This window comes from Brienomyrus brachyistius, chromosome 6 (genome assembly GCF_023856365.1).
Source record: "Brienomyrus brachyistius isolate T26 chromosome 6, BBRACH_0.4, whole genome shotgun sequence".
In the NCBI taxonomy this organism is placed as follows: domain Eukaryota; kingdom Metazoa; phylum Chordata; class Actinopteri; order Osteoglossiformes; family Mormyridae; genus Brienomyrus; species Brienomyrus brachyistius.
This window is the reverse complement of record NC_064538.1, coordinates 23,659,532-23,685,256: the sequence shown is the minus strand read 5'-3', so window position 1 is coordinate 23,685,256 and position 25,725 is coordinate 23,659,532. Positions and strand designations below refer to the sequence as shown.

Sequence of the window (25,725 nt, the reverse complement as noted above, 5' to 3'; positions counted from 1 at the left end):
GTAATGCTGCAAACGTTACTCGAAAAGGCGTAAGTATCAGATACCTGTATTTTTAACATACACAATCCAGTTTCTGAAATGGCCTTATTATCATACCAATTAAAAAATTATGATCATAATCACAATTTAAAAAGCAGGATTTTCTTTTGGAAGTTGTTGTAGATATTATGTCGATTCAATGTGGCGATCTTGTTAAACTTTCAATATTGATTTATAAGAATTCTGTTAACCTTCCTACAGCTATTGGCATTAAACGTTGTTTCAACGTATTTTCGACATTATTTCAACCACATTTCAAAGTTGTAGGTTGGTCACCTGCCGGCTGGGTAAGTATTATGGAGCACAATTTCGACTTGAGTCGAAGTAGCATGTCAATTTATTTATGGCATATATTTAACATAAAATTAGCCAAATCATAATAAAATACACTTATCTGTCCCCAACCATTACCTTCCATGTCACATTAAGTTTCCCGCCCCTAGGATATTTCGATGGGGGGCTGGGTTTACCCTCCCGAATCGGTGCTACGTCCCATTCCTAAGATATTCGACAGTCGGCATCGGAAACATAAGGTGTAGCGTGTTTCTTCATCATCCTCTGCGAAATTTACAGACTCATCTGCCAGCCACACACTAGTAACATGGTTGGGATCCCTGCCGCTTTTCAATGTAGGTTATGTTTTATTTCATTATTTACTCCATTGCACTGGTGGCAGCTTCATCGATTGCATGGCCGACGTATATAGACGTTTGCATTCACTTCCAGATGGCTTGTTTTCTATATGACATATGGAGCGGGCGTTTTGGTTCTTATAAAATAACTGCTATACATAGATAACGTCTGTTTCAATATCAGGAACGCGGTCTTCTGATAATATATTTCGGTGACTTCTGCTAGGCAACCTGACAATCCGTCTCCTTTACATAATGGATCAGGTCACACATAGTAACACTGTAAGGATCAATTATGCATTGGCTTTTAGTCTTATATTTTAAGATTTGGTGATGAATTGGGATTGCTGGTGTTTAGGATTGTTCATTTTCAACGAGGCTGAAACTGGTTTCTTATTCGTAAAAATCCGTTCCACCTTAAATAGGAATAATGCATGTCCTACCATATTCATAGCAATTTATCTTGCCAATGTCAAAACGTCTGTTCGAAAGCTTAATACCATCTAATACATCAACTATTGCAATTGCGATATATTTTACTGTACAATTTCTAAAATAATGCCATTTGAATGTTCCATTTTTCCCATTAAGACCAACTGAAGATTGAAGCAAGTTATGTAGGGCTGCCACTAACGACAATTTTTCTATAAATTAATCTATCGACTAATTCATCGATTGGTCGATTAAGCTAAACAATTAATTTTCCTTCAGAAAATCAGCTTCACTGTTTAATTCAAGTTGATTTTATTTTGACGACAACAAACTGTATGCCATTGCTGGGGTTTTAGATAATGTCCGTACTATTCGGCACTATATGAACATTATTTTCACCCGAAATTCGATAGGCCGACTAGTAATATGCCTAAAAATATGAATGGCATTGCGATGCCCAGAAATTAATAGATTAAAATTGTCGTATCCTCATGCTTAATAAAATAAGATAGTGGAGCATGTACGCTACTTGCGACACAACCGATGAGCCCTGAAGTCGCGAAGAAGGAAGGGATAGATCAGCAGCCGCAACATATTTTGAAGGAGGAGATACTGTGGTTAAACAAGGTAAACCGATATCGGTGATGTGGTGGTACTCTTTGCAGATTAAAGTTTTCATTTTTATTTCAGTTCACTAATTATTTCCTTTTATTTGGTGTGGTTTTCGTTTGAGATTTAGTCCCAACAAGTGCAATGCGCACGAATTTACACACTGGCACCGTAAATCGACGTAGAACAAGCACAAGCTCAGATTTCAACCTAAATATTCCCACAAATAAGTATTCAGCAGGGAATTTTAATGTAGCAGGCATAAACATTATGGCTTTAATAATTATCGTATTTAGCAGTTACAAAGATAACAGATACGGTGGGGTGGTTTTGCATTTTCTGGCGGTCTAGAATATAGCTTGTATGTTTTCTCATCCGGTGCTCATGTGTAGCGCTAGTACCGCAGTGGTATGCTGTCGCACTTCGCACAGTGCAAAACCACCTTTTTCCTTTCTTGATAATTTGAACTGCACCCATAATTACGTAGTGATATTAAAGGAAAACGTTTGTTATAAGGAATTGAAGCATTTTAGAAATCATAAAGGTAATTTTATTAAAATAATAAAACACGATGCGTCAATTTAAAATATTGATGTCGATGACATCATCGACTACGTCAGCCTTATACTTATCTGGTCAACATCAAAAGATATGTTCAAAACCTTAATACCATCTGACAGAGCAACTGTTACCCTTACTATATGCATAGCTGGAAGATTTTACTGTAGAATATTACAAATAATGGTAAATAATGTTACTCAGGAAGTGAAACTCAGTATATAGTAAATGTAATAGCTGTTGTATCAGATGGTACTGAGTTTTCAAGCAGATGTTTTGATATTGATCAGAAAATTGCTCCCAAAATGACAGAACATTCAATTTTCAATTGAATTTTTTTATTTGTATAGTGCATTTTCACAAGATTGCATTGTGCATTAAGCAAAGGTAGAGGAGACCACAGGCAGTGTAAACAGTTAGGTAATGTGAAGTAACTGTAACCCGTTAGACTAAGCAAGTGAGTTTTTAGTCGAGACTTGAATGTTGAGAGGCTGAATCTCGCACATAAGCTGGAAGCATGCACTACTTCACAATGGGTCTAATAATTGTACATATTCTACAGTAAAAAAATCTTCAATCTCTGGATATAGAAGGGTAGCAGAGAACTTCTTGTGAATTCGGCGATCACCATGTTTTTCATTTCAGTGGATCTCATTGGGAAAAATGCCAAATTCAGAGGGCATTTTTTTAAAAATTCTACAGTAAAATACCTTCAAACTCTGGAGAAAATAAGTGTAATGATTCATGTATCAGGTGATATTAAGCTTTCAAACAGATTTTGACCAGATAAATTGCTGTGAATATGGTATGTCACACAGTGATTTTCATCGAGTCTTAATGGGAAAAATGCAAATATTAGATGCCATTATTTTTGAAATTCCACAGTAAAATAACTAAAGTCTATTCTGTTTAACAAAAAAGAATTGCAATTAAATTAAATACACACATGACATATGTTTTGAAATAATTTATGTTGTGTGAGTCAAATTCTAGGCGTTGGCAGAATGCATAATTTGCCTAAATTGCCTTTTTTCATTTACACTTTAATGGATGCACATACAACTTAGAAACCGTGCATGTGATAGCTAGGGACATCTATTTCTGTATTTTAAGTGACCAACTAAATACCATTGTCATGTAAATAAGTGCTCTCTTGGTTCTTTTTTGAAAGACGGATCTGTCCCACTCACCACTCAACTGGGGATTAAATCATCAAGCGAAGTTTTGCACCATCTGGACTTTCACAGCTTACCAGTACAATAACACCAGGCACCCTGGAACTGGCTGATGGTAAGTCCCACTTTTCTAGTTGCCCCAATTCAATCCCTCTATGCAGGCTGGGTGTGAGGCACATTCAGGGCATTGTTTAACAGCGTTTTTCATTTGCCGCTATAGCTCCACACTTCCATCCACAGAACAAGCAATGTCATCCGAAAGATGTGCGCATCATTCTTAATGTTTGGCAGTAATCAGCAGTGTTGTGCTTTCAGTGATGCTCACTTTAGCGAGTGTGTGGTACCACTAATAAGTTTGGAATTTTTTTGCAGGTTATGCATCACGCATTGCATGTTCACACTACCCATATTAATATGCCCCTACTGGTTTGCACTAATATTTCAGGTGTTTTCTTAGGTTGTGGTATTATGGTTACGTAGGATATTTTTATTATTGGAATCATGTGCAGGAAGATGCTTTAACAAAGTTGCAACGTTAACTGAGTTTGAATTTCACAATACTAATTTTATCATTAATAATAACTAATTTAACTGCCAAAACTTCTTCCATTTTTCTGCATCACAGATACAAATAACTCAAGACAGCAAAATTTAAAACAACAGAGATCTAGAAGTTAACACTGCTTGGACCCCTATAAATGAAAAATGGCAAACAAAATTTAAGCGCTTCACTCAGCAACATCTTAAAAACTAATAGGACTGATTGGAGCTGTTTTGGTTCTGCACAAGTGATCAAGTATTGGCTCCACTGACCATTCATTAAAATGTCTCAAAAAATGAAACGTCCTCCTCGTCTATGCACATGATGTACATTATTGGGAAAGTATTTCTTGTATTTTCAAAATACAAAAATACTGAACATAAAAGTATTTTGATACAAATTAGGCAAAATTTTGTATGAAGCAAGTGAAATACGACGTGTGATCTATCTTGTAATTTTGACAAAACAGGCTTGTCACGTTCCTTGTTTGGATACCTAGCTGCATCTTATTCAGGTGTGAGCCGGGACCCTACTCCAGGAAGCTCAGGTCACATGGCCGGCCAATACACTGAATGCAATGCCAGAATGATTAGACATATTATTATTATTTTTTACAATACACTATATGGACAAAGGTATTGGGACATCTGACCATAACACCTACAGCAACTTTTATGACATCCATTCTAAATCCACAGGTATCAATGTGGACTTGGTGCCCCTTCGCTGCTATAACGGCTGCCACTCTTCTGGAAAGGCTTTCCAAAAGATCCTGGAGTGTGTCTGTGGGAATTTCTGCTCAGGTTGAGGTCAGGGCTTTGTGCAGGCCAGTCAAGTTCTTCCACATCTAACTGACCCAACCATGTCTTTATGGACTTTGCTTTGGTCCTAACTCAAACCAAAGAGGAGCTCAGACAGTACAGGGAACAATGAGAGTACAGGGAACAATTTACTGGAGAGGCACATATATACTGTAATGACTAATCACCAATGAGAGACAGGTGTGCAGGATTAGCACATCAGGGCAGAGAACAACCAGGAGAACGTCAGCAATTGGCTACACCTGGAGAGACTTAGGAGGGTTATGGAGGATCTTCAGTGACCTCTGATGGCCATACTGGGAGTAGACGGGACAGATCATGACAAGTATAAACTGTTGTTTGCCCCATATGGGGCTAAACCGAGACAGAGGAGTGGTTTCATTAAAATATTTGTAGGTAGTGTACTATATTTGATATTATTTGCTTAACTGTTGGATTTACAGTATGTATCTGTAGCCTTACCGCTATATCCTAGTACAGGTATGTGGGAAAGGGTTAATTCAGACCCTGAGCCTCCATTTCTACCTAAAGGGGTGAATCTCTCCCAGAGGAACAGAACATGATGGACCTCAACATAAAATCCGGACATTTCATATGAGGGCTGTCACTTCCTTCAAAATCAAGTTGGTACAAATTTCACATGTCATGCAATTCCTTCAAATATATTTGAATACCTGTGTCCGCCCCACCCCACCCCACCCCAAAAAAAATGCAGCACAGAGTCATTCTTTTCAGTATCATATTAACAGCCCATGCAACAATACATTTGTATGGAGCCCCCATGAGGTCAGCGTGGGAAAATATTTCTTTAAATAGTTTTGCATTACTAATAATTACTGTACTGTGTCCAAATGTACAAAGCAAGGAATTAATAGACTAATAAGTATAAATCTAAACAATTCAGACATGTCCAGTTAAGTGTGCTCTAAGCATTAAACTATGAGGGATAATGCACACCATTTGTGTTTTTATGCATATTTATTAATAATTCACTGCCGGTGACTATAAACAAGATAGCTGGGCTATTGAACGTGAAGTGCCCACACAAACGTTGAATATTTTTCTAATTTTAATATTGATTAAAATTCGCTCGTAAAGAAATCTGGAAAGCCAAAGGGTGTTGCTTGCTTTTTGTTAAATATAAAGCTAACTTTGCTGTGGTGTCATAGTTAAGGATTAAACCAGAATCCACTTTCGGATATATCTCCCTGGTATTCTCACTTGATGATGTACACTATATTGCCAAAAATATAAGGACACCAGCCTTTACACACAAATGAACTTTAATGACATCCCATTCTTAATACATAGATTTTAATATGGAGTTGGCCCACCCTTTGCAGCTATAACAGTCATCCTATCACGGTACCAACCTTGAATTCACTGAGCTCCACAGAGTAACCCATTCTTTCACAAATATTTGTGAAAGCAGTTTGCTTGCCTAGGTGTTTGATTTTATACAACCGTGGCTACGGAAGTGATTGGAACACCTGAATTCAATGATTTGGAGGGGTGTCCCAATACTTTTGGCGATATAGTGTATGTGGGGATATGCTGAAATATTCCTGAAAGTGAGTTTAGATCTTAACTTAAGTGTAGTGGAATCACAAAACTATTGCAAGTGAACACAAAACTATTTCAAAAAAAATTTTCCCACCCAGATCCCTTACAAACTGGACAAAAATCCACAAAACTGTAGGAGGTAAGTCACAAATATAATGGGATCCACAAATAGGACGTGATCCACAAATATGCAAAAAAAGACGTTCCACGTGTACTAATTGCTCTCTATTTTTGTGGATATAATTTTACACAACACAAATTAGTGTTGTTATACATATCTCTTTGGATAGCTAAATATTTCTGGATCATGGTACTTATTTGTGGATTGTCCCCTGTGGGTTACGAATAATAAAGTCCAGTAAAAACTTCCAAGAGGCATGTAACCTTGCAAACTGCCATCCAAATGATGAAAAAATGTTGCTGTAAACAGTGTAGTTTGTCACACCACGAAACAAACGATGGAGCATAAAATGAAACGATAGACATTTAATTTCGTCATCCGATATATATCGTAATATCGCACAGCCGAGCTGTATTAACGTGAGATTTTTTACTAGTTTGCACAGCTGCATATTGAACGGTCAGTTCATGTTAAGTATAGTGTTCAGATTGTTATTGAACTAAAGTGGGCCTGCCACTGGATAATTAGTGATGCTGATTGTGATGACTGACAATGCAGAAGTGCTTAGCTGTAGCATCATACCACCTCAGGCAGGAAGGAGGTATTATAATAATAATAATAATAATAAATTGTATTTGTATTGCACTTTATATTCTAGCAATCTCAAAGTGCTACAAAGTAGAAGAGTAGTGTAATAAAAATACTATAAAATATAATAATAATATAAGTAATATAAAATACAAAGACTAGACTATAAAGAGTAAAAAGTAAAAATACTCAACTAAATGTCTTTCTAAAAAGATAGGTTTTTAGATTTTTTTAAAAAACATCAGTCGACTGTGGGGCTCTCAGGTAGTCAGGGAGGCCCTGTTCCACAGCCTTGGTGTCACAGATGAAAAGGCCCTATCAGCCATGCTACGGAGCTCGGTTCTGGGGACTTGGAGGATGTTAGTGTGTACAGAGCGGAGTGTGTGTGAGGAGGTATGGGGGGTGAGGAGTTCTTGTAAGTAAAGGGGGGCATGTCCATAGATGCACTGATGGGTGAGAAGGGAGACGTTGTACTCTATCCTGAGTGGGACAGGGAGCCAATGAAGGGTTTTCAGGATGGGGGTGATGTGATCATGCTTTCGCACCCTCATCAGGATCCTGGCAGCACTGTTCTGAATATACTGAAGTCTCTGAATATTCTAGCCCGGAATCCCAATGAGGAGTGCATTACAGTAATCCAACCTGGAGGAGACAAAAGCATGGACGAGCTTCTCTGCATCTGCCAGGGAAAGTGTTGGGCGGAGTTTAGCAATGTTCTTGAGGTGGTAAAATGATGACTTACAGAGGTGTTTGATGTGGGTGTCAAAGGTGAGTTGAGAATCCATTTTAACACCCAAATTGGTGACAGCTGTAGAAAGGTGGATGTTTTGGCCAGAGAAAGTGATACTGGTGATGGTAGAAGAGCGGAGATGGTGTGGTGTGCCTACTAAGATGGCTTCTGTTTTGGATTTGTTCAGCTGAAGGAAGTTGAGCCTCATCCACGCCTCTATCTCCTCCAGGCAGGTAGTTAGTGTGGATGTTGGCAGAGGAGCAGTAGAGGAGGTGGGGGTAGTCCTGAGATAAAGCTGAGTGCCATCGGAATAGCAGTGGAAAGATAAACCATGCCTGCTAATGACATTTCCAAGGGGGAGCATGTAGATGGTAAAAAGGATGGGGCTTAGCACAGAGCCCTGTGGGACACCACAGGTGACGTTGTGGATGTGAGATTTTGCGCTGCCAAGGGCTACATGTTCGGTTCTGCCAGTTAGGTATGACGTGAACCAGTTATGAACAGTTCCTGAGAGTCCAATGGTGCATTGCAGGCGGTGAAGGAGGATGTTATGGTCTATTGTGTCAAAAGCAGCTGTCAGGTCAAGGAGGATGAGTAGAGAAGGGGAACCAGTATCTGCTGTCATCAGAAGATCATTGGTGACCCTGACCAGGGCTGTTTCGGTGCTATGGCCAGGGTGGAAACCGGACTGAAATTTTTCAAACAGGTTATTCAGTTTGAGGTGAACATGAAATTGTGCTGCAACTGTTTTTTCCAGAACTTTAGAGAGAAATGGAAGATTGGAGATGGGCCTATAGTTAGAGAGAACTTCAGAGTCCATGGTGGGTTTTTTCAATAGAGGTAGAAGTAGAAGGAATATGGCCAGTCAGGAGGGATTGGTTTATGATCCTGGTGATGAGTGGAGAGACGGCAGAGATGTTGACCTTTAGCAGGGCTGAAGGGAAAGGGTCCAGGGAACTGGTAGATGGTTTTATTTTCCTGATGACGTTCTCCACCTCTTCCCGTGTGGTAGCAGAGAAGGAGCAAAGTGGCTGGACCATCTCAGGTAGTAGGTCGACAGTTGGAGGAGGCAAGATATTCATGATGGAGAGGTATGAGCGGATGTTATCAACTTTTTGTCTGAAGAAATTGATGTGCATGTTGCACCTCTCCTCGGTGGCCTCAGAGTGGGCAGGTGAAGGAGGTTTGAGAAGGTGATTTATAGTTGAAAAAAGTATTTTGGAGTTTCTGGAGCTGTTGCTGATGATGGTGGAATAGAACCTGGACCGTGCAGCCTTCAGAGCTTCTGCATACGCCCTCTTGTGTTCCCTGTAAGCCTGTTTGTGGACAGTCAACCTAGAGGTCTTGAGCCGCCGCTCAAGGACACGCCCAGCCGCCTTCATTTTTCATAGCTCGCAGGTGTACCAAGGTGCTGAGCACGAGAATGAGACAGATCTAGATGTTAAGGGGGCGTGGAAGTCCAGGAGATTGCTCAGGGACTGGTTGTAGAAATCTACGAGGTCAGCAACAGAGAGGGAGCTGGTAGGTTCAGAGGAGAGAAATTTAAGGGCCAGGGCCAGGGCATCTGCATTGATGTTCTTCAGATTTCTGAAATGGATCTGACGTTTTGGTTTCATATGGGGGGAGAGAAAGGGCAGCTCCATTGACACTACTTTATGGTCCGAGATACCAAGATCATATACCTGTAGATTACTGATGGGGGCGAAGTTTGAAATGACCAAGTCAAGTGTGTGACCCCTGGAATGTGTGGGGAAATCAACATGTTGTTGTAGGTTGAGGGAATCTAGCAGCTCTAGGAAATCAGCAGTGAGATAACCTGTGGGATTATCAACATAGATGTTTATATCTCCCAGGATTATAATGTTAGTAGAGGTAGCACAAAGTGTTGAGAGAAGATCAGACATTTCCGGGATGAAGGAGTTGGGTTTTGGAGGTCGGTAAATTAGGAGAACAGTCAGGGGAAAAGGGGGCTTACATTTAAATGCAAGGCACTCACATGAAGATGGTGCAGATATCGAAATAGGGGACAACCCCAGAACCTGACGGTGGATGATAGCTAGGCCACCACCATGCCCCGTGCTGCGTGCTACCTCCAAGTAACTGTAACCAGGTGGGCAGGCTTCATTCAGGGCAGAGTAAACCTCTGGCTGGTGCCAGGTTTCTGTCAGACACATGAAGTCAAGTCCTTTCTCCCTGATGTGTTCTTCAATCAATGTGGATTTATTGCTGATGGATTGAGAGTTGAATAGTTCAAATTTGACTAATTTCTGCGGAGTAAATCTCTGTACAGGTCGCAGAGCACTAAAATCCACTCCACGCAGCTTAGAGTCCACTCCACAAAGTAAATCCAACCGGGAATGTGAGGATCTCGCAGTGTTTCTCTCAGTGGCTCGGGTATTTCCCATGCTTGAGTGCTGAGATCTCGCGATACTTCGAGTGTTGATAGTAGGTGAAGCGACGGCGCTCTGATGATGCGTCAGACGTGTGACCGGCGACCAGAAAGATGGAATGTTAGTAGCAGAGCACTTTGGCAGGTTATGGAAGATAAACTTTCGCCCGGACCCTCTGTGAATGTAATGAGGACGGCGAAGGAGTCCAAGTTTTTTGATGACGGAGATGTTAATTCCTGGAGTGATTGCGGGATTTAGTCGGCGGAGTCGACAGAGCTGAGCGTCAGATATTTTGTAGGTTCTTGTGCTTATGAGGCACTTAAGAGAGTCCTGGCCCAGGTTCCAGTAGTTAGGCTGAGTGGATGCTGACTGCTCTCCGTCTTCCTCGAGATTCATATTCGGAAAGCATGAGCGGGAATAGAACCAGATGCTCAGTGTTTTGCTGGATCGTCTCCCTCTCTGTGTCCTTTTTTTCCCTGCATTTCAGCTGCAGGGTTGTGGCCAACAGTGTCTTGAATTGATTTTCTTATATAGAAAGAGAGAAATCTATTTAATATGCTTGTGGGTTTTAAAAGGTGACTTCTCACAAATGCCTCGCAGCACTGGAGGAAATGGAAAAATTGGTCCAGGCATCTACAAAAGGTAGCATGCAGAAGTCTCCTGGTCGTTTTTTCTGCTCTCTTCTTCTCATTAAATACAGTGCCGCACTCCATTGTTTTCATTCTACAAGGGTGAGAACAGCATCTGTGAGGAGGTTGTTCTGGCAGATGGGCATGCACACATCGACACGCACACATCGACACGCACACATCGACACACACACATTGACACACACGCATTGACACACACACATCGACATGCACACATCGACACGCACACATCGACACATACACTTCGACACACACACATCGACACACACACATCGACACACACACATTGACTATTGTGAATGACGATGGTTGAGCAGGTGGATTTCTTGCAATGTAACTTTCCTGCTCCCAGAAGAGAATAAGTGAGCACTGGGAGCCAGGTTTCACTCCCACAGAGATTGTGATCTGTCAGGGCATCAGGGCATGGTGAAGGCAGGAAAAGGGGGAAACGATGCACTAGCGGGTTTATTAAGAAACTAAATACACTGGGTAAAACTACAAACAAAAGGACCACGAGGAGGTAAAAAGGCAAAATGGGGAAAACAACAGAGTACAAGAAATAACAAGGAAGCAAGGTCTGGAAACAAGGCAACAGAGAGCAAGAACACGTTTTTGCTCCCTCTCAGCTCCCAGCCACTCAGGAACACCGAATACCTGGTACAGGCGCACTGGGAGCTGAGAGGAAGCAAAAACATGGACTGCCGGGGTTTCCCGTGGACTGGGTTGGGAAGCACTGGTGTAGAAATCGATTAGTAAATCCTACATAAACTGAAATGAACTGAAGTGTTTCAAACTTTGCAACTACACCTGATTCAGGGTGTCATGGAAATGGTAAGCCCTGTGACCCCTCTCCCAGTTTGACAGCAAGTTTGGTGGGTTTTTTTATTTCCTAGAGTGCAGTTATTTACATCAGGAGACGTGTCAGTATAAATAAGTTCCATAGATAAATGTTAGATGAGCTTTGTGAGGGTGGTGTGTTCTGTATGACGTCATCAGCACACAGCAGAGGAGCGAAAATGAGAGACAGGGAAATGGATAGATGTCAGCCTGTTTCAGTCTCCTGATCCATCTGTAGCCCATCTGTGTCTCCTTGGCACATGACGTGCTTCCCAAGCCACGGTGGAGCTGTCAAGTACGTGTGCAGGGGGGTGCTTGGTGAGCATGCGCCTGACAGACGAAGGGGTGGACAGGGAAGAAAAACAGAGGAAGAGTGAAAGAGGAGGGAAGGAACGGCCGCAGAGCAACAGCTTTCTCTCCACCTCCTTCTGCTGGAGCCTTTTTCTATACCGTGTCACTTTTCATGTGGATAAATCCCTTCTCACTGTTTTCATCTTATTTTTACCCTTAAATGCTGAAGGTAAGGAGAGGTGTTTCATAGGGCTATAACTCAGAATATGTGGCTTTAGGGCACCTTTCTGTTTGTTTCCTACATTTCAGATATGGTTGTTTTATACAGCTATCTAAAGAATACTGGTATTTCAAGAGATCCTGGTATTTATAGTAAAAAATTTAACTTTGTCTTTCTAATGGATGAACTTCTGTTATTTTGTACAATAAAATGTGACAGAGAGTACAAATTTATTTTGGTTCATCTAAATGGGAGCATGCATGTCTTTTACTGGTTGGATTTTTTTAGGTGTTAGCTCTTATCTGTCACTTCTGAGCACTGGAGAGCACGCCATGGAGGCATGGACTGGGGTGCAGAAGGCTTGCTTCCGGCAGCAATCTGGGGTGTATCATAGAGCCTGTGTAAGGAGGTGTTGACAGGTAGCTTATCGGTTTTCCCAGACTTCAGGGAATACATTTGTGTTAGCAACAGTCCATCGGCACCACCGCTACTGTAGATGCTTTGTTATATAAAGTGATAACTCAAAAACTGTATTACAGAACATTTTCAAATTTTGCACCAGCATTATACTGAGGAGGAATTACAAGTGATTAAATTTTTAGACAGACTGCTGAAAAATTGAAGTGGAACTGCATAGTGATAGCAAAAAAATGGCAGTTTTGACATTTGATACTGTTAAGACTACGATGGGTCTTTTGCAAACTTCACAGAGGCATTGTGTGGGTGCCAGACTGGATATTATTAAACTCTGAGACAGATGGCCCAAAAATTGAGGCAGCACCACATAGGCATCGCAAAACACAAGCAGTTTTGACACAAACATTTCTTGACAAATCATTTTCAGACTTTGTGTGCCAGAAATGAGATGTGGCATGATTTTGGTTTGAGCTATTTTTTTCTCAGGTATGTCTGGAGAGAGGAAGATAATGACTGTGGTGTAGAAATCTAGTAGTAAAACCTACATAAACTAAAATGAACTGAAGTAAGTGTTTCAAACTTTGCCGCTACACCTGGTTCAGGGTGTCCCAGGCAATACTTTCTTTGCAGTGATACAATTGGTATGTGGAGTTCAGTCGAAGAGAATATGTATACAAATATGTATTTCCATGCATAACCAAACATTTCCTTTATAGTGGTGGCAGTTTCTTTAAGATAACAGGTATCACCAAAGGAAAAAAAGCCTGTATAGTTGGTGTAAAAAAAAACAACTCTGGCTGCTGTGTTTTGTATGAGCTGAGGTTCATGTAAGGATCCAGAAAGACAACCAGAAGGAAGGGCAGTATAATGGTCCAGCCTAGAAGTTATAAAGACACAGATTAGTTTTTCTGCGCCATGGAAGGAGAGCATCTTCCAAAGCTTGGTTATGTTCCGTAGACGGTAAAGTGCATTTCTAGTGATAGTTCGTATGTAAGCATCAAACCTGGATCTGAGTCATCAAGGACACCAAGATCTCTGGTCACTGTTTGACTGAACAGGAAGGTGGAGGCTGTCAAACTTACATTGAGCATCCTTAAGTCCAGCTATTTATCCTATTTAGCTTAATGAACTTTTTATCCATCTACCATTGTATGTACAGTAGACAGTCTTCTAACCCTAAGAGCTGGGATCACCTGGTTTGACAGATACATGCACATGCTTAAAATGTAAAAAAAAAATCTTTTCTTTCCTATTTTTTCCCCATACTGCAACCATATACTTTTCTTGCATGTCCTAGTTTATTCTCTTTGATTCACAGAGTGTTACTTCTTTAGTTTTTGTGGTCACTGCTTGTGTCGTTCTCAGTAATGTTTGATTTCTCTGTAATATAATCTTATCATTATACAGTATGTTTGGTTTTCGTAGCTGATCCTGAAACTTGAATAGTGAATGGTATGTTTTGGAGAGGAGGGAAATAAACCAGGCTATGCTGGTTTCCAGCATCCTTTGTGACAGAATCTGTTTCAAGGAAAGATAACTGAGCTGTGATGAAGATCTGTGGCCGGAGCTCAAGACAATGCCTCACTGGAGCCCCTTCTTCCATTCTTGAGTTAGGTTAACTGACGGATTTTCAACACAGGCCTGTTCCAATGTGTCAGGAGAAGAGAAGCCTGCTTTTGTGCCATTGGGTTTGTTTACTTGTGGCTGGCTCCCATCCATGATATCCCCCTCCATGATATCCCATCAGACAGCAGAGAGAAGACCCCAGCCATGCCCGGTTCTCCAGTGGAGGTGAAGGTCCTTACCCTATCGGGTCCTTCTGCTATGCCATCTTTGCTGTCGGTCAAACTTTCAGAGCCTCGGTCAGCCTCCTTCTCCTCCACCCCATGTAAGTTCCACCCTCTTAAATTTCACATCAGAATTTCTGCAGACACCTTGAAGTAATTGTGCCCTCAAAGGTACAAATTGGTACATGTTTTTTTATTGACAATGTAACCCTGTCCTCTGCACTCAATATGGTAATTCACAGATAAAAACTGCTCATTCAAAAGTCCAGCTTAAGAACGGTTACTTCCCTGAAGAGAGCCCCTCCCATCCCCCCCCCCCCCCCTCCCCACGGCCAACAGAGAAAGGAGAAGCATTCCTCAGACAGCACCACTCAAACCCGGCTGGTATTCAGCTGGTCTGGTGCAGCTCGGTCGGCCTCCGGTCGGACCATTGCTAGCCATGACCGACAGATAAATTCCCTATTATTCCTGACACATTTACTCCCACTTACCTAACAATCTTTGTCTGCGGTCAGTCTAGCACTGGAAATGGACACAAAACATGTTCCCCCAACACTGGCAGAGGTCAGAGATTTAGAGTCTGGAATTAATCTCCAGTCCATTCTGCCAGCACCCCCATTCTTCTGTTTCGGTGTCATTTCGAATTCTCCACTCCACCCTTGTCACAGGTGTCCCACATTAACTTGTTGGGAAGGACTGTAACTAGCGCCACTCATAACAGTTGCCTGTCCTTTCATTCTTAAGTCAAAAAGTAATTAATGATGATCAGAACTCTAATGGCTTCGTTTTTATTTTTATATAAAAACCTTGACCATGGGTTCAGTACTAAGGATTTGGCAATAGGCTTTTTCACCAGTGTTCTCATATTCAGATATTATATTAATGAAGCTTATTGTTCTTACAAACGGCTTCCAGCTTCATGGTTCCTAACTTCTTAATACATTACCTGTAACTCACTTTACCTTCACTCTGTTTCATTGTTTAGTGAGCAATGGGATGAACCACTCCCCACCCATCTTGACCAGTACACCCTCCTGGCCCCAGCGTTACAGCAATGGTCCGCCTTCCTTATCCTCCGCACTGGCTAACCAGCAGCTCCCCCCATCCTGTGGGGCCCGGCAACTCAGCAAGCTGAAGCGCTTCCTCACCACATTGCAACAGTTTGCCAATGACATCTCGCCTGAGATCGGGGAGAACGTCCGCAGTCTGGTGCTGGCACTAGTGGTGAGTTTAAGTAGCCAATGGCTCAGTGGCTCATTGGCATCTCATTGTAAAATGTCTGCCTACCAGTGCACCAATTTACTTTTAGTAAATTTTTTAAAGAAGTGGTTATGGTGAGCAGCTGTACAAGGAGGTGAGGCTGTACCTGCTTATCGAATATTTCATGCCGTCCAGACAAAACTCTTTTCTGGCATTTTGAAATCTTGGCGATTAAATACATCAAGAGGGGTCTCAGCTAATTTTGTTGCAAATATTTCAATATATTTTGCTATGCCGTATTACCATAATTCTGTCCAAATCCATAACAACTTTAAAACCCATTTCACTATACTACTTGTACTTGTTTGTTGCAATACATCTGCCCTTTCCTGGTTTGTTGGAATATCATTGCCGTTCGTGTGTGTCCATAGACGAATGTAGTATGTGCACAGTCACGCATGGATCATAACGGCATGGAGAATAGCGAAGTATGAACTCATTCACCAACCATTCTTAAGAAGAAATTTCTTCTTAAAATCAACTTAAGTAGTTTTCATGAATATTCTTGCATTCATCGACGTCTCCTTATTTGGGGTTTGTTCTTAGGTAAGAACAGAATATAGCACCTATGCACATTTGAGTGCTGACAAGTCTGTGCAAAATAACTGCTTATTGTGTTTTTGCAATTCTGTAGTTGTATAATATTGAGTTTATATTTTCAAAAATTTCTTTTAAATACTCAATGAGTGTCTTGATGATGATGATGATGATTATTATTATTATTATTATTATTATTATTATTTTTAAAAGGAGTAATAGCATCCCAGGCATCTTTTTGTGTTATGTACACTACTGTCACTACTAAATATGACCGTTTGTTTGCTTTCCACTTTTTTCCACTTTCACTCTCTATAGGACTAGTGAAGCTTTTGCTTTGCTTTGCAGGTGCTCCTTTGTCTTTAGATTTCCGCTTGGACATTCTTGACTTCTATCTCAACCTTTCTTCTTAATTTCTGTGTCTGGATTCTGTGTATGCACATGGCCATGTAATCGCATGCCCTTTTATGGGGAGTTATGGGGCTTTCCCCTATGCTAATTAGGAACTTCTGGCATGCATTTTCAATTTGTGAGAACATTTGGATTCATAATTATAGGAATACATTGCTGAACAATTCTGTGGTTTAAGAGCACATCATGTATCTGGTGTAGCCTTTTTTAGAACCTTCTTAGGACCTTTCTCGAGAACATATTTAAATAAAAATATTGATATTGGATGATATTGGGGAATGAGACACAATGCTATGTAAAAAATTGCTGTAATTGGAAACAAACCTGGATGTCAAAACGTTCAAGTTTTTTCAAAATTTTCAATATCTTTCAATTAAACCTCAATGTCCCCATAGAATTCTACAGTCACCATTGAGGAATTTCACTCCAGGCTTCAGGAGGCCACCAACTTCCCCCTGCGACCCTTCGTCATCCCATTCTTGAAGGTACGTCATCCTTTCATCCTAGGCAGCTGGAGAAGCTCTGAGGCCCCGACATACAGTATCTAGAGCTGAGCAGCATATTACAGAATCCTAGTTTATTGTATTATTTGATATATCTGACAGGCTAAATTAATGTCTTGGACATTTAAACATCCAAGAAATAATATACCAGATATTAAAATGGGTACAGTATTACAATCAACTGTCAACTTGAATTAAAAAATTAAAAAATTCAAATACATTATATGGAGGCAGCACAATAGAACTATGGATCCCTATTAAAAACTACCCAAAATCACCTTTCATAGGCTGGGTACACTAAGTCTACACATTCTTGCTTTATTCTCTCTTTGTCTTTGATGCATGGAACTCTGGTAAAAACTGTCCCACTGACATTTGACACTAGACAGTAATACATTGTGTTCAGGCAGTTGGTTGGCTGACTTGTCCCCCCACTTGATCCCTTATATTGTCAACATCTGTATTACTGGCTGACTGTTTATGGGCTACTTTCTGGAATTGACCGCACAGATTTTTTAACTCTCTTGGAGCACCTTAACTGACCCCCTGTTCCACATAGGATAGTCAGCCGACACACCACATATGGTTATAGGCATTCTCATTACATGCTGGTTCCGGACCCCCCGCGACCCAGTAGGATAAGCAGTTTGGAAAATGGATGGATGCATTAATGGCTCCCTAAAGTAGATTAAACTTTGAAATGAAAATATCATGTGTTTGTAAATTGTGTCTGCCTGTCCTGGTTATCCATCCATCCATTTTCCAAACCACTTATCCTACTGGGTCCCAGGAGGTCCAGAGCCTATCCCAGATGCAATGGGCACGAGGCTGGGAACAACCCAGGATGGGGGGCAGCCCATCGCAGGGCACACTCACTCTCACATGCATTCCTACGGGCAATTTAGCAAGTCCAATTAGCCTCAGCATGTTTTTTGGACTGTGGGGGGAAACCGGAGTACCCGGAGGAAACCCCACGACGACATGGGGAGAACATGCAAACTCCACACACATGTGACCCAGGCGGAGATTCGAACCCGGGTCCCAGAGGTGTGAGGCAACAGTGCTAACCACTGTGCCACCCCTGTCCGGGTTATGAGGATTTAAAATAAAACGCCAAAGCAGGTACAATGCAAGTCTAACTTCTGACTCCATCTACTGACATTTCATCACCACTCTCACAGTGATGTCCTTGTGCCTTCCATCTCCCTCGTAGGCCAACTTGCCCCTTCTCCAGAGGGAGCTATTGCGGTGTTCCCATGCCACCAAGCAGACTCCTGCTCAGCATCTGTCCCAGCCTGAGCACCTGCACCGCAGCACCAGTCTGACAGCCTCTCCAGATTCCTCCGAGCTGCTGAAGGAGCCCAATGAAGCTCCGAAGCGGCACAGTCCTGTCAGGTGAGGCTCTGACATCAGCCCTCAGAGGTGGGGTATCTGTGGGACAGTGGCATGATAGTTCCCTGCATCAAGAGGGTTCAACCTTCCTCAAACCACTGACCTCAATGAAAATAGACCCACTGCTACTGTAACAATAAGTGCATCACCTTCACAGTGTTGCATCAGTCAACATCACTAACTATATTAGCACACAGAGATTGACCATTCTGGCATTTAGTGGCTGCAAGAAGTTTAACTGCTGCAACCCTGCCCCACCCAGTTGGCAAATTTCTCTGCCACGCTCTATCCCCAGTCGGCAATGTTTTAGCACCCGCCAGTCAGCAAATCTTACCACCTGCACGTCAGTATTCTAAAAAGCAACACTGTTCCAATATTCCAATAAAATTTGGCGCCAAAGGCTAGCCAGCTGCCCCCCCCCCTTCGCAGTTGTCCCTGTCCGTCATCCGTCTTGTTGAAATCAGTATGCATAAGGTGGGTCTGATGATGGTTGAGCAACAGTAGCCCATATAACACTTATTTTATGTTGCTTTTTAAATTGCATTTTCAATACACACTTTATTTTTGATCACAGTGATAGTCAGCATTGATTTGGGAGAAGCCAAGAGCTCATGCTGACTGTGACTCATTAGTTCATTATGGTTTAATAGTGCTGACCTTGTCTGCTTGTTTTTGTGAGCAGGACCAAGGAGAATGGCTTTCATGAGTGTCCCTCGGGGCATCTGGAGCCCCCAGCCAAGCGTGTGTGCACCATCAGTCCTGCCCCCAGACACAGCCCCATCCTGGCCCTTGGCCAGCTGCACCCCATCCCACCACCCTTACAGCACCATACCCTGGAGGACATTTCTGCCCCTCGCCTATGCCAGGAACCGCAGCACCCCTTGGAGCTCAGAGAGCTGAAAGACAGGCCACGTCACCAAGGTAATTGCTCAGTTTCTTCAGTATTCATAATACATTGCAGCTGTACAAACCAAAAGCTTGTGTGTGGGTATAAAAAGCCATAGTATTTTGTTGTTAAAGTTTCAGATAAGATCATTAACATCTTTAAATGCTGCTTAATAGCCAGGCATGTGATTATTGCACTGGGATGAGGAGCAGGACTGGGCTGGCCCAGATGGATGGCAAACTGCAATGATGGCTGCTCTAGAAATAGGCTTCTGAAAGTGGTGATGTAGCTGGGGGTGGAGGTGGGATAGACCCCAACAACAGACATCTATATTTTGTGTATGTGGGTGGTGTTGGCTTTGTTTTTTTTTCCTGTTTGTGTGTGTATGTGTGTGTGTGTGGGGGGGGGTGGCATGTATATATTATATTGTGGGTACAATGTGGTAAACACCTTTTATTTACACCTTGTGGGGACATTCTTTTGGTCCCCACAAGGGGAAACTCATTTTTATAAAAATATAAAAAAAAACTGCGAATGCACTCAAAAACTAAAATAGCCAAAGGCATTGTATTTTGTTTGGTTGCTTATAGTTAAGGTTAGGGCTGGGTGGAGTTTAAGGTTGTCATAGCTAGGATTACAGTTATGCCCATAGAAATGAATGGATGGTCTCCACAAAGAAATAGATACCTAATCTGTGCATGTGTGTGTGTGTACATTTGCATATATATTTTGTCCTTTGTTATATTGAGAGATTGGTAAGTCTTGCCCCATCTGTTAACCAAAAGCATATTGATATTATTGATATATAACAAGCATATTGATATTGTATTAGGTGTTTAAAAGGTAGGGACCGCATCTAAGTAAGGTCAGTAATTAGTTGTTGCTTTATCTGGTCTAAATCTTCTACAAGAAGTTTATCATTATATTAATTTGTATTTAACCAGGCACTGACGGGGGCTATTGTGAAGTGCCAGTTGACCACAGATTGACAGACAGAGAATGGACTGATGAATGGAGGCATCTCGATCATGTAAGAACCTTTCTGTTGGTCTTCGGGCCAGGAACCTTCTCCCTACTATCCAGCATTCATCTGTTTTACCAGTAATGTCCCATCTTGTGTGCTTTTTGATTTTATAGGGAAGCTCTACTTAGTGTGTATTTGGAATAACATTCTCTTGTTCAGTTAAGGCTTTTGAATTTAATGCAATAAATGTTTTTATAATTCAATGAAACTTATTGTATTATTTTTACAAACTATTTAAAAGGGGTAAATTATCAGGTTCCTTGGTTATGGGGGGGACAGAGGGACTTGTGCCTCCTTCACAACAAGCATGCCCCCCTATCTTCCCTCTAAATATGTAGACTACTTGGGTCTCAAATAAATTCATTTGCGATGACCTTTTTGTGCACAGGGAGTGGGTGGTACACAGAACTAAACATTTTTACCCGGGTAGCTGGGAAATAAGGCTGAGGGAAATGTTTTAAGATGACAGTTTTTATTATTATACTAGAGCACACACAGTGCAACATTTCTGACACATATGCAACTAAAAATCAATGTGTGCAAATTATAAAAAATATTGCCTAGCACGTGGACTGAGATTGACATTACACCACTACCTGCAGTTCAAGCTACATTGAATTCAATGGTAATTGTTATGTAGGTTAAAACTAGTATTCCCAGCATGTCTTACTGTATAATGACCCAGTACTGTGGATTCAAAACAAGACACTCCATTTTTCCCTGAACGCTTAAAATGTTGAAGTCTATCAGTAATGACCTAATGTTAGTTACCAGTGAAAAATTAATTCAGTTACTTCCTTCAAGAGGGATGTTGATGTTATTATGGAGAAACTGGGAGATAACTTCGTTTCAGAAGGAGGCATTGATTATCATCACTGGACAATGAAAAACATATCTCAAAAAATCCAATATTTCAGAAGTGTGAAAAAACACATTTTCTCCAAAACTACTTTATAAAATAAACCTTAAACAAGATAATGAGACTCCCTTAGTCCCACAGAAACCTATAGAAATAGAATCTTTGCACAGTCATCAGTGAACAGTTTAATGTTTTAAATGGAAATCGATTGTTGTCAGCAAACACAAAATTATGTCTTATCATGCGTTCCAGTATCGCACGGTTAGTTTGAACCTTGTTACCCTGCTCGCTACATTCCAGGAAGGTAGGTTATGGACTGCTAGTCTAAATGTTTGGACATAGGACTTGGTGATATGGCAAAATATTTTAATATTTTATTTCGAATAAATGTATAAAACTGAATTATTAACTGACTTATGAAAACATTATTAATGGAGCATGTCAGCACCTTCCCCGGATTTCATGGAATAGTGTTTTAGTAAAATTCAACATTTTTTAACTTATTAATAGCATATGTGCTACTTGGAGCATAGACTAACATAGACCCCTGATAGGGCAGCCAATTTAAAGGGTTGTTAACTTCAATTGCAGGAAATTTGTGGTGCAAAAGTTAGATGGATTGTGAAAACAATTGATTATAACAAATATAAATTGCAATGGGAAAAGACCAAACAAATACATCTTAAATGGTCAATTAATTTGAGGGCAGAAAATTGGATGTAAATAATATTTTCTAGAATAAAAATAGAATCCCAAACAATACTAAAATAACTGAAATAAACATTGCAAAATAGTCACCGGTTGTCTTTTTGCCTGACACTCAAATTCAGTGATGGTGAATGCGGTGGAGAAGACCCTGCCGGGTGCTGCTAGCCTGCCTTAATGACTAATACCCCCTCTTTCCATAGGGGCTGAACGGCATTGTGGACATGGTGGAGAAGACCCGGCGCTCCATAAATGTGCTACAGCGCTGTCAGAAATCTGACTGCAATGAGCTCCATTACTGGAGGAGGCACTCCAGTGAGCAAGAAGAGGCAAGGAAGGGCGGGCCAGCCCTTGGCAAGTCCCACAGCTCCCATGGTGGGGAAGGCATCACTGTCAGTGAGTCAGAACTTTGCCTCACACAGTGCCATCTAGTGGGCCCTCTGGGTTTTGATGTTCATGGGCACAAAGCAGAAGGATTGCAGTAGCACGCCTGCCACTATGTGGCCCACAACAGGTGTCGCTCCTACTTGTCTGGATCGAGACAGATGGCCTCGCTGTTGTACTAGGAGTTGGTTTTGGCTCCCCGGCCTGTGGCCATCTGTGAGCTGCACCCGGCCGTTGTGTCTTCCTGCCAGATCTGGCTCAGTAACAGGGGTCTCTGTGAACTGGCCCACTGTGCTGCACTTTCTATGTCGCAGAGCTGAAAACTCAAGCCTTCCTGTCCTTCCCACCCTTTGCAGTGACCCAGAGAGACTTTTCATCCCAGCCAAGTTCTGGTTGTGTGCCTGATGAAATCTGGAGGAAAACTGGTAAGTACTAAAAGCTCTGCATTTCCTGGGGAAAGGCCATCATTCCCTTGGCTGCCACTGGGCAGCTGAATTCCATTTCTCTGTCAGATTTCACCCCTTGTCCACCTAGGAAGCCGTATGTCACATGGCCATGGCTACTTCTGTGTATCACAGACATAGTGTAGTGTAAACTCATGATAAGAATTATAATGGAAACCTAGTGCTTTAATGAGTGTGTCTAGCTCTACACATGAACACTGCTTTGACACCTGTCAACAGAAGAAGCTGTGAATGGGGTGAAGCGGCATGCTTTGGATGAAGTTCAGAAGGCTGTGGCAGTGGCTGAACAGAGAGCCTTTGAGATGATTGCTGTAGAGAGGGCCAAGATGGAGAAGACTCTGGCTGAAGCCAAGCAACAGGCCACCAAAGATGCCATCCAGGTCATCAGTGAGCAGGAGGACTCCAGTGAGGTGAGGGCCTTTGCTGAAGAGTACCCACATTATCTGCCTGCTTTGCCGAAACATTATTCATTTGGTTCAGTTCTAGTGCAGACCTTATGGGCGTGAAGCAAGCACTGGTGAACTTGGGGGGGGGGGGGGGGGACTGCCCATTAGTACTTGAGAAAATGTTGCGAAAACTGATGAAAAAGCTGCTAGTGGCTACCCTTCACATGGAAAAAAAAATTATTGAGTGTTGTCTCGGACGCCCCCTTCATGTGAGATAGTATGATAATGTACCTTGCAGAGCAAGAAAATGTGATAAAGTGCCTTATAAGGTGCCCTTACAGTGGTCTAAATGGTCGCTATGGACACCCATCCAATTGAAAAGGATGTAGTTATGAAGTGCTCTCCATGCCATCTCTATGAGATTAAGTGGTTCAAAGGGTGTCCTTTCCAGTGTCCTCTGTGGTGCCCTTCCAAGTGTAGCAAGCATGATTTAGTGCCCTCTGGGGTACCCTTCCAGTTGAGCAAACATGATGAAGTGCACTTGTAATGGGGAGAAAGTAACTCCAATGGGTGCTCTTCTAGCGGAGATACAGTATTCCATTATGAGATGCAGGTTCCAAATGCTAGTAAACTTAAGCCTCTTTAATAGGCTATGGTGAAGAACCAAGATATACAAGCATTGGGTTCATACCATATTTTAGCAACCCATTCATTTTAGTATGACGGTATTGTGGTTAAGTTGTTTGCCCAAATCCCGTTGACAGTTAAGTTGTTTGGTTATTTGTCCATACAGCTTACTGTGTTCACAACCAATCCATTTTTCCTCCCTTAGAATTGCTGGAATTGTGGCCGCAAGGCCAGTGAGACATGCAGTGGCTGCAACGCTGCCCGCTACTGTGGTTCCTTCTGCCAGCACAAGGACTGGGAGAGACACCACCTTATCTGTAGCCCTGGCCTCCAGGCTCAGCCGAAGGCCCTCTCAACTGTTACTGTTAATATGGTTCCTGATGTCGTTTCCAGCCCTGACACAGAGAATGGGGGTTCCCGGACCTCCACACCAACCACTGTCCCTGCAGCAGAGTCCAATGGACACTGAGGAGGCGGTGCCACATCGTAAATCAGCACAAATAGGGAGTTACTTGCAAGTCTGGCCATGTCTTCCACCCGAGATGGCTTAGATACAGGAATGACCAGCTCATTTCTTACAGGGCTGTTAGATTCAGTACAAACATTTCCATAAAGTGAATGGAGCAACTAGAAAAACAAATAGCGCATTGAAAGTTGCTGTTGATTATTTTGAGTTTCCCGAAAAACATTCCTCTGAAATATGTATAGTAATCTTAGAAGTATTTGGGTCAAAATCTAGGCCACAGTGTTCAGTGCTTACTTTGGGTTTATTACTAGCTTATGTATATAATCCTGTGCGGGGGTGTCCTATTAATTTAAAATGTTAAACTGTTGTTGGCTATGTGCCATGTAATTGGAAAGTGTTCTCTAAGAGCAGACATGTTTGGAAAATGTTTGGCCATGTGGTGGCAGCAAACACCAGTGGAAGGTTCTAATAAGGCAGTGGTTCTCAAACTCGGTCCTCGGGATCCACTGCCCTGCTTGTTTTCCAGCTATCCCTGCCCTACACACTGCTGATTACCTGGATCAGGTGTGTTCAGTCAATCAGAAGCTGAAAGACAGCTGGCACTTGTGTGTGGGGCAGGGATAGCTGGAAAACAAGCAGGGCAGTGGATCCCGAGGACCGAGTTTGAGAACCACCGTAATAAGGAGAATTGATTGCAAGCTGTCCTTTGCGAGCACTTGCCACATGCTTGATTTTGTTTTATCTTTGTATGTTTCAGAGCTTATTGTATATTGATTAATATGTCTATGTCACTAGTCAATAAATAATAAATGTCACACTTCCTTGATTTGACTAAATTGGTTTATTTACAGAATCTGACTAAACAAGTCGGAATGTCATACCAACAGTTCAACCTGAGCTTCTAGATTTCATGAAGATTTCAAAATGATTGTGGTTATTTGAACTGCTCTTCTGATGGAACCATAAAGACAGGATAGTTCGTTTCATACTTCGAATGCTAATGTTTATTGTTGTTAAACAATTCTGTCAATAACTTTCAGGGGACATCTATCAAACATTAAGCAATATGGAATTTTGCAATTTTTTTTAAAGTTCTGAAATAGTCCTACATAACTAATATGTCAGTGGTGTTCAAAACAGCCATAGTTCCTCCTTTTGGATTACTAAACTCTACAATGATTTCCTATAAGATTTTAAAACTGCATTTGGGGAAAATGGCTCTAAATTAATTACTTAAATATTCACTTAATAAAGTGATTTTCTTTTTTAGATTTTTAAAAAGAATATACAATAATTATAATATTAAATATTTCATTTTCTAGGTGTGCAGTTTCAGAATTATTCTTTGTTAGGGTTTCTAACTTTTACTTTGTTGCCATTTATTGAATACATTTTGAAAGGGTCTAGACTTTCTTTGGAT

The 25,725-nt window shown here is 41.6% G+C and overlaps 1 protein-coding gene across 3 annotated transcripts; it reads left to right on the top strand.

The window, feature by feature from the left end:
• The first annotated feature begins 513 nt into the window (after window positions 1-513).
• Window positions 514-25,131, top strand: LOC125745314 (protein CBFA2T2-like). Of its 3 annotated transcripts, XM_049018029.1 has the most exons (13): window positions 539-668; window positions 1,263-1,730; window positions 3,442-3,560; window positions 14,362-14,502; window positions 15,387-15,625; window positions 17,005-17,094; window positions 18,326-18,507; window positions 19,187-19,425; window positions 20,335-20,420; window positions 22,182-22,374; window positions 22,719-22,787; window positions 23,046-23,236; window positions 24,045-25,131. In XM_049018029.1, the coding sequence occupies exons 4-13, from the start codon at window positions 14,385-14,387 to the stop codon at window positions 24,306-24,308; spliced, it is 1,671 nt and encodes a 556-aa protein (XP_048873986.1). In that variant the 5' UTR covers window positions 539-668; window positions 1,263-1,730; window positions 3,442-3,560; window positions 14,362-14,384; the 3' UTR covers window positions 24,309-25,131. The 3 variants fall into 3 exon arrangements, with proteins under 3 accessions (XP_048873985.1, XP_048873986.1, XP_048873984.1); XM_049018028.1 differs by lacking the exon at window positions 1,263-1,730 and having other exon boundaries at window positions 514-668; XM_049018027.1 differs by lacking the exons at window positions 539-668; window positions 1,263-1,730; window positions 3,442-3,560 and adding an exon at window positions 7,282-12,206.
• Window positions 25,132-25,725: the final 594 nt, after the last annotated feature.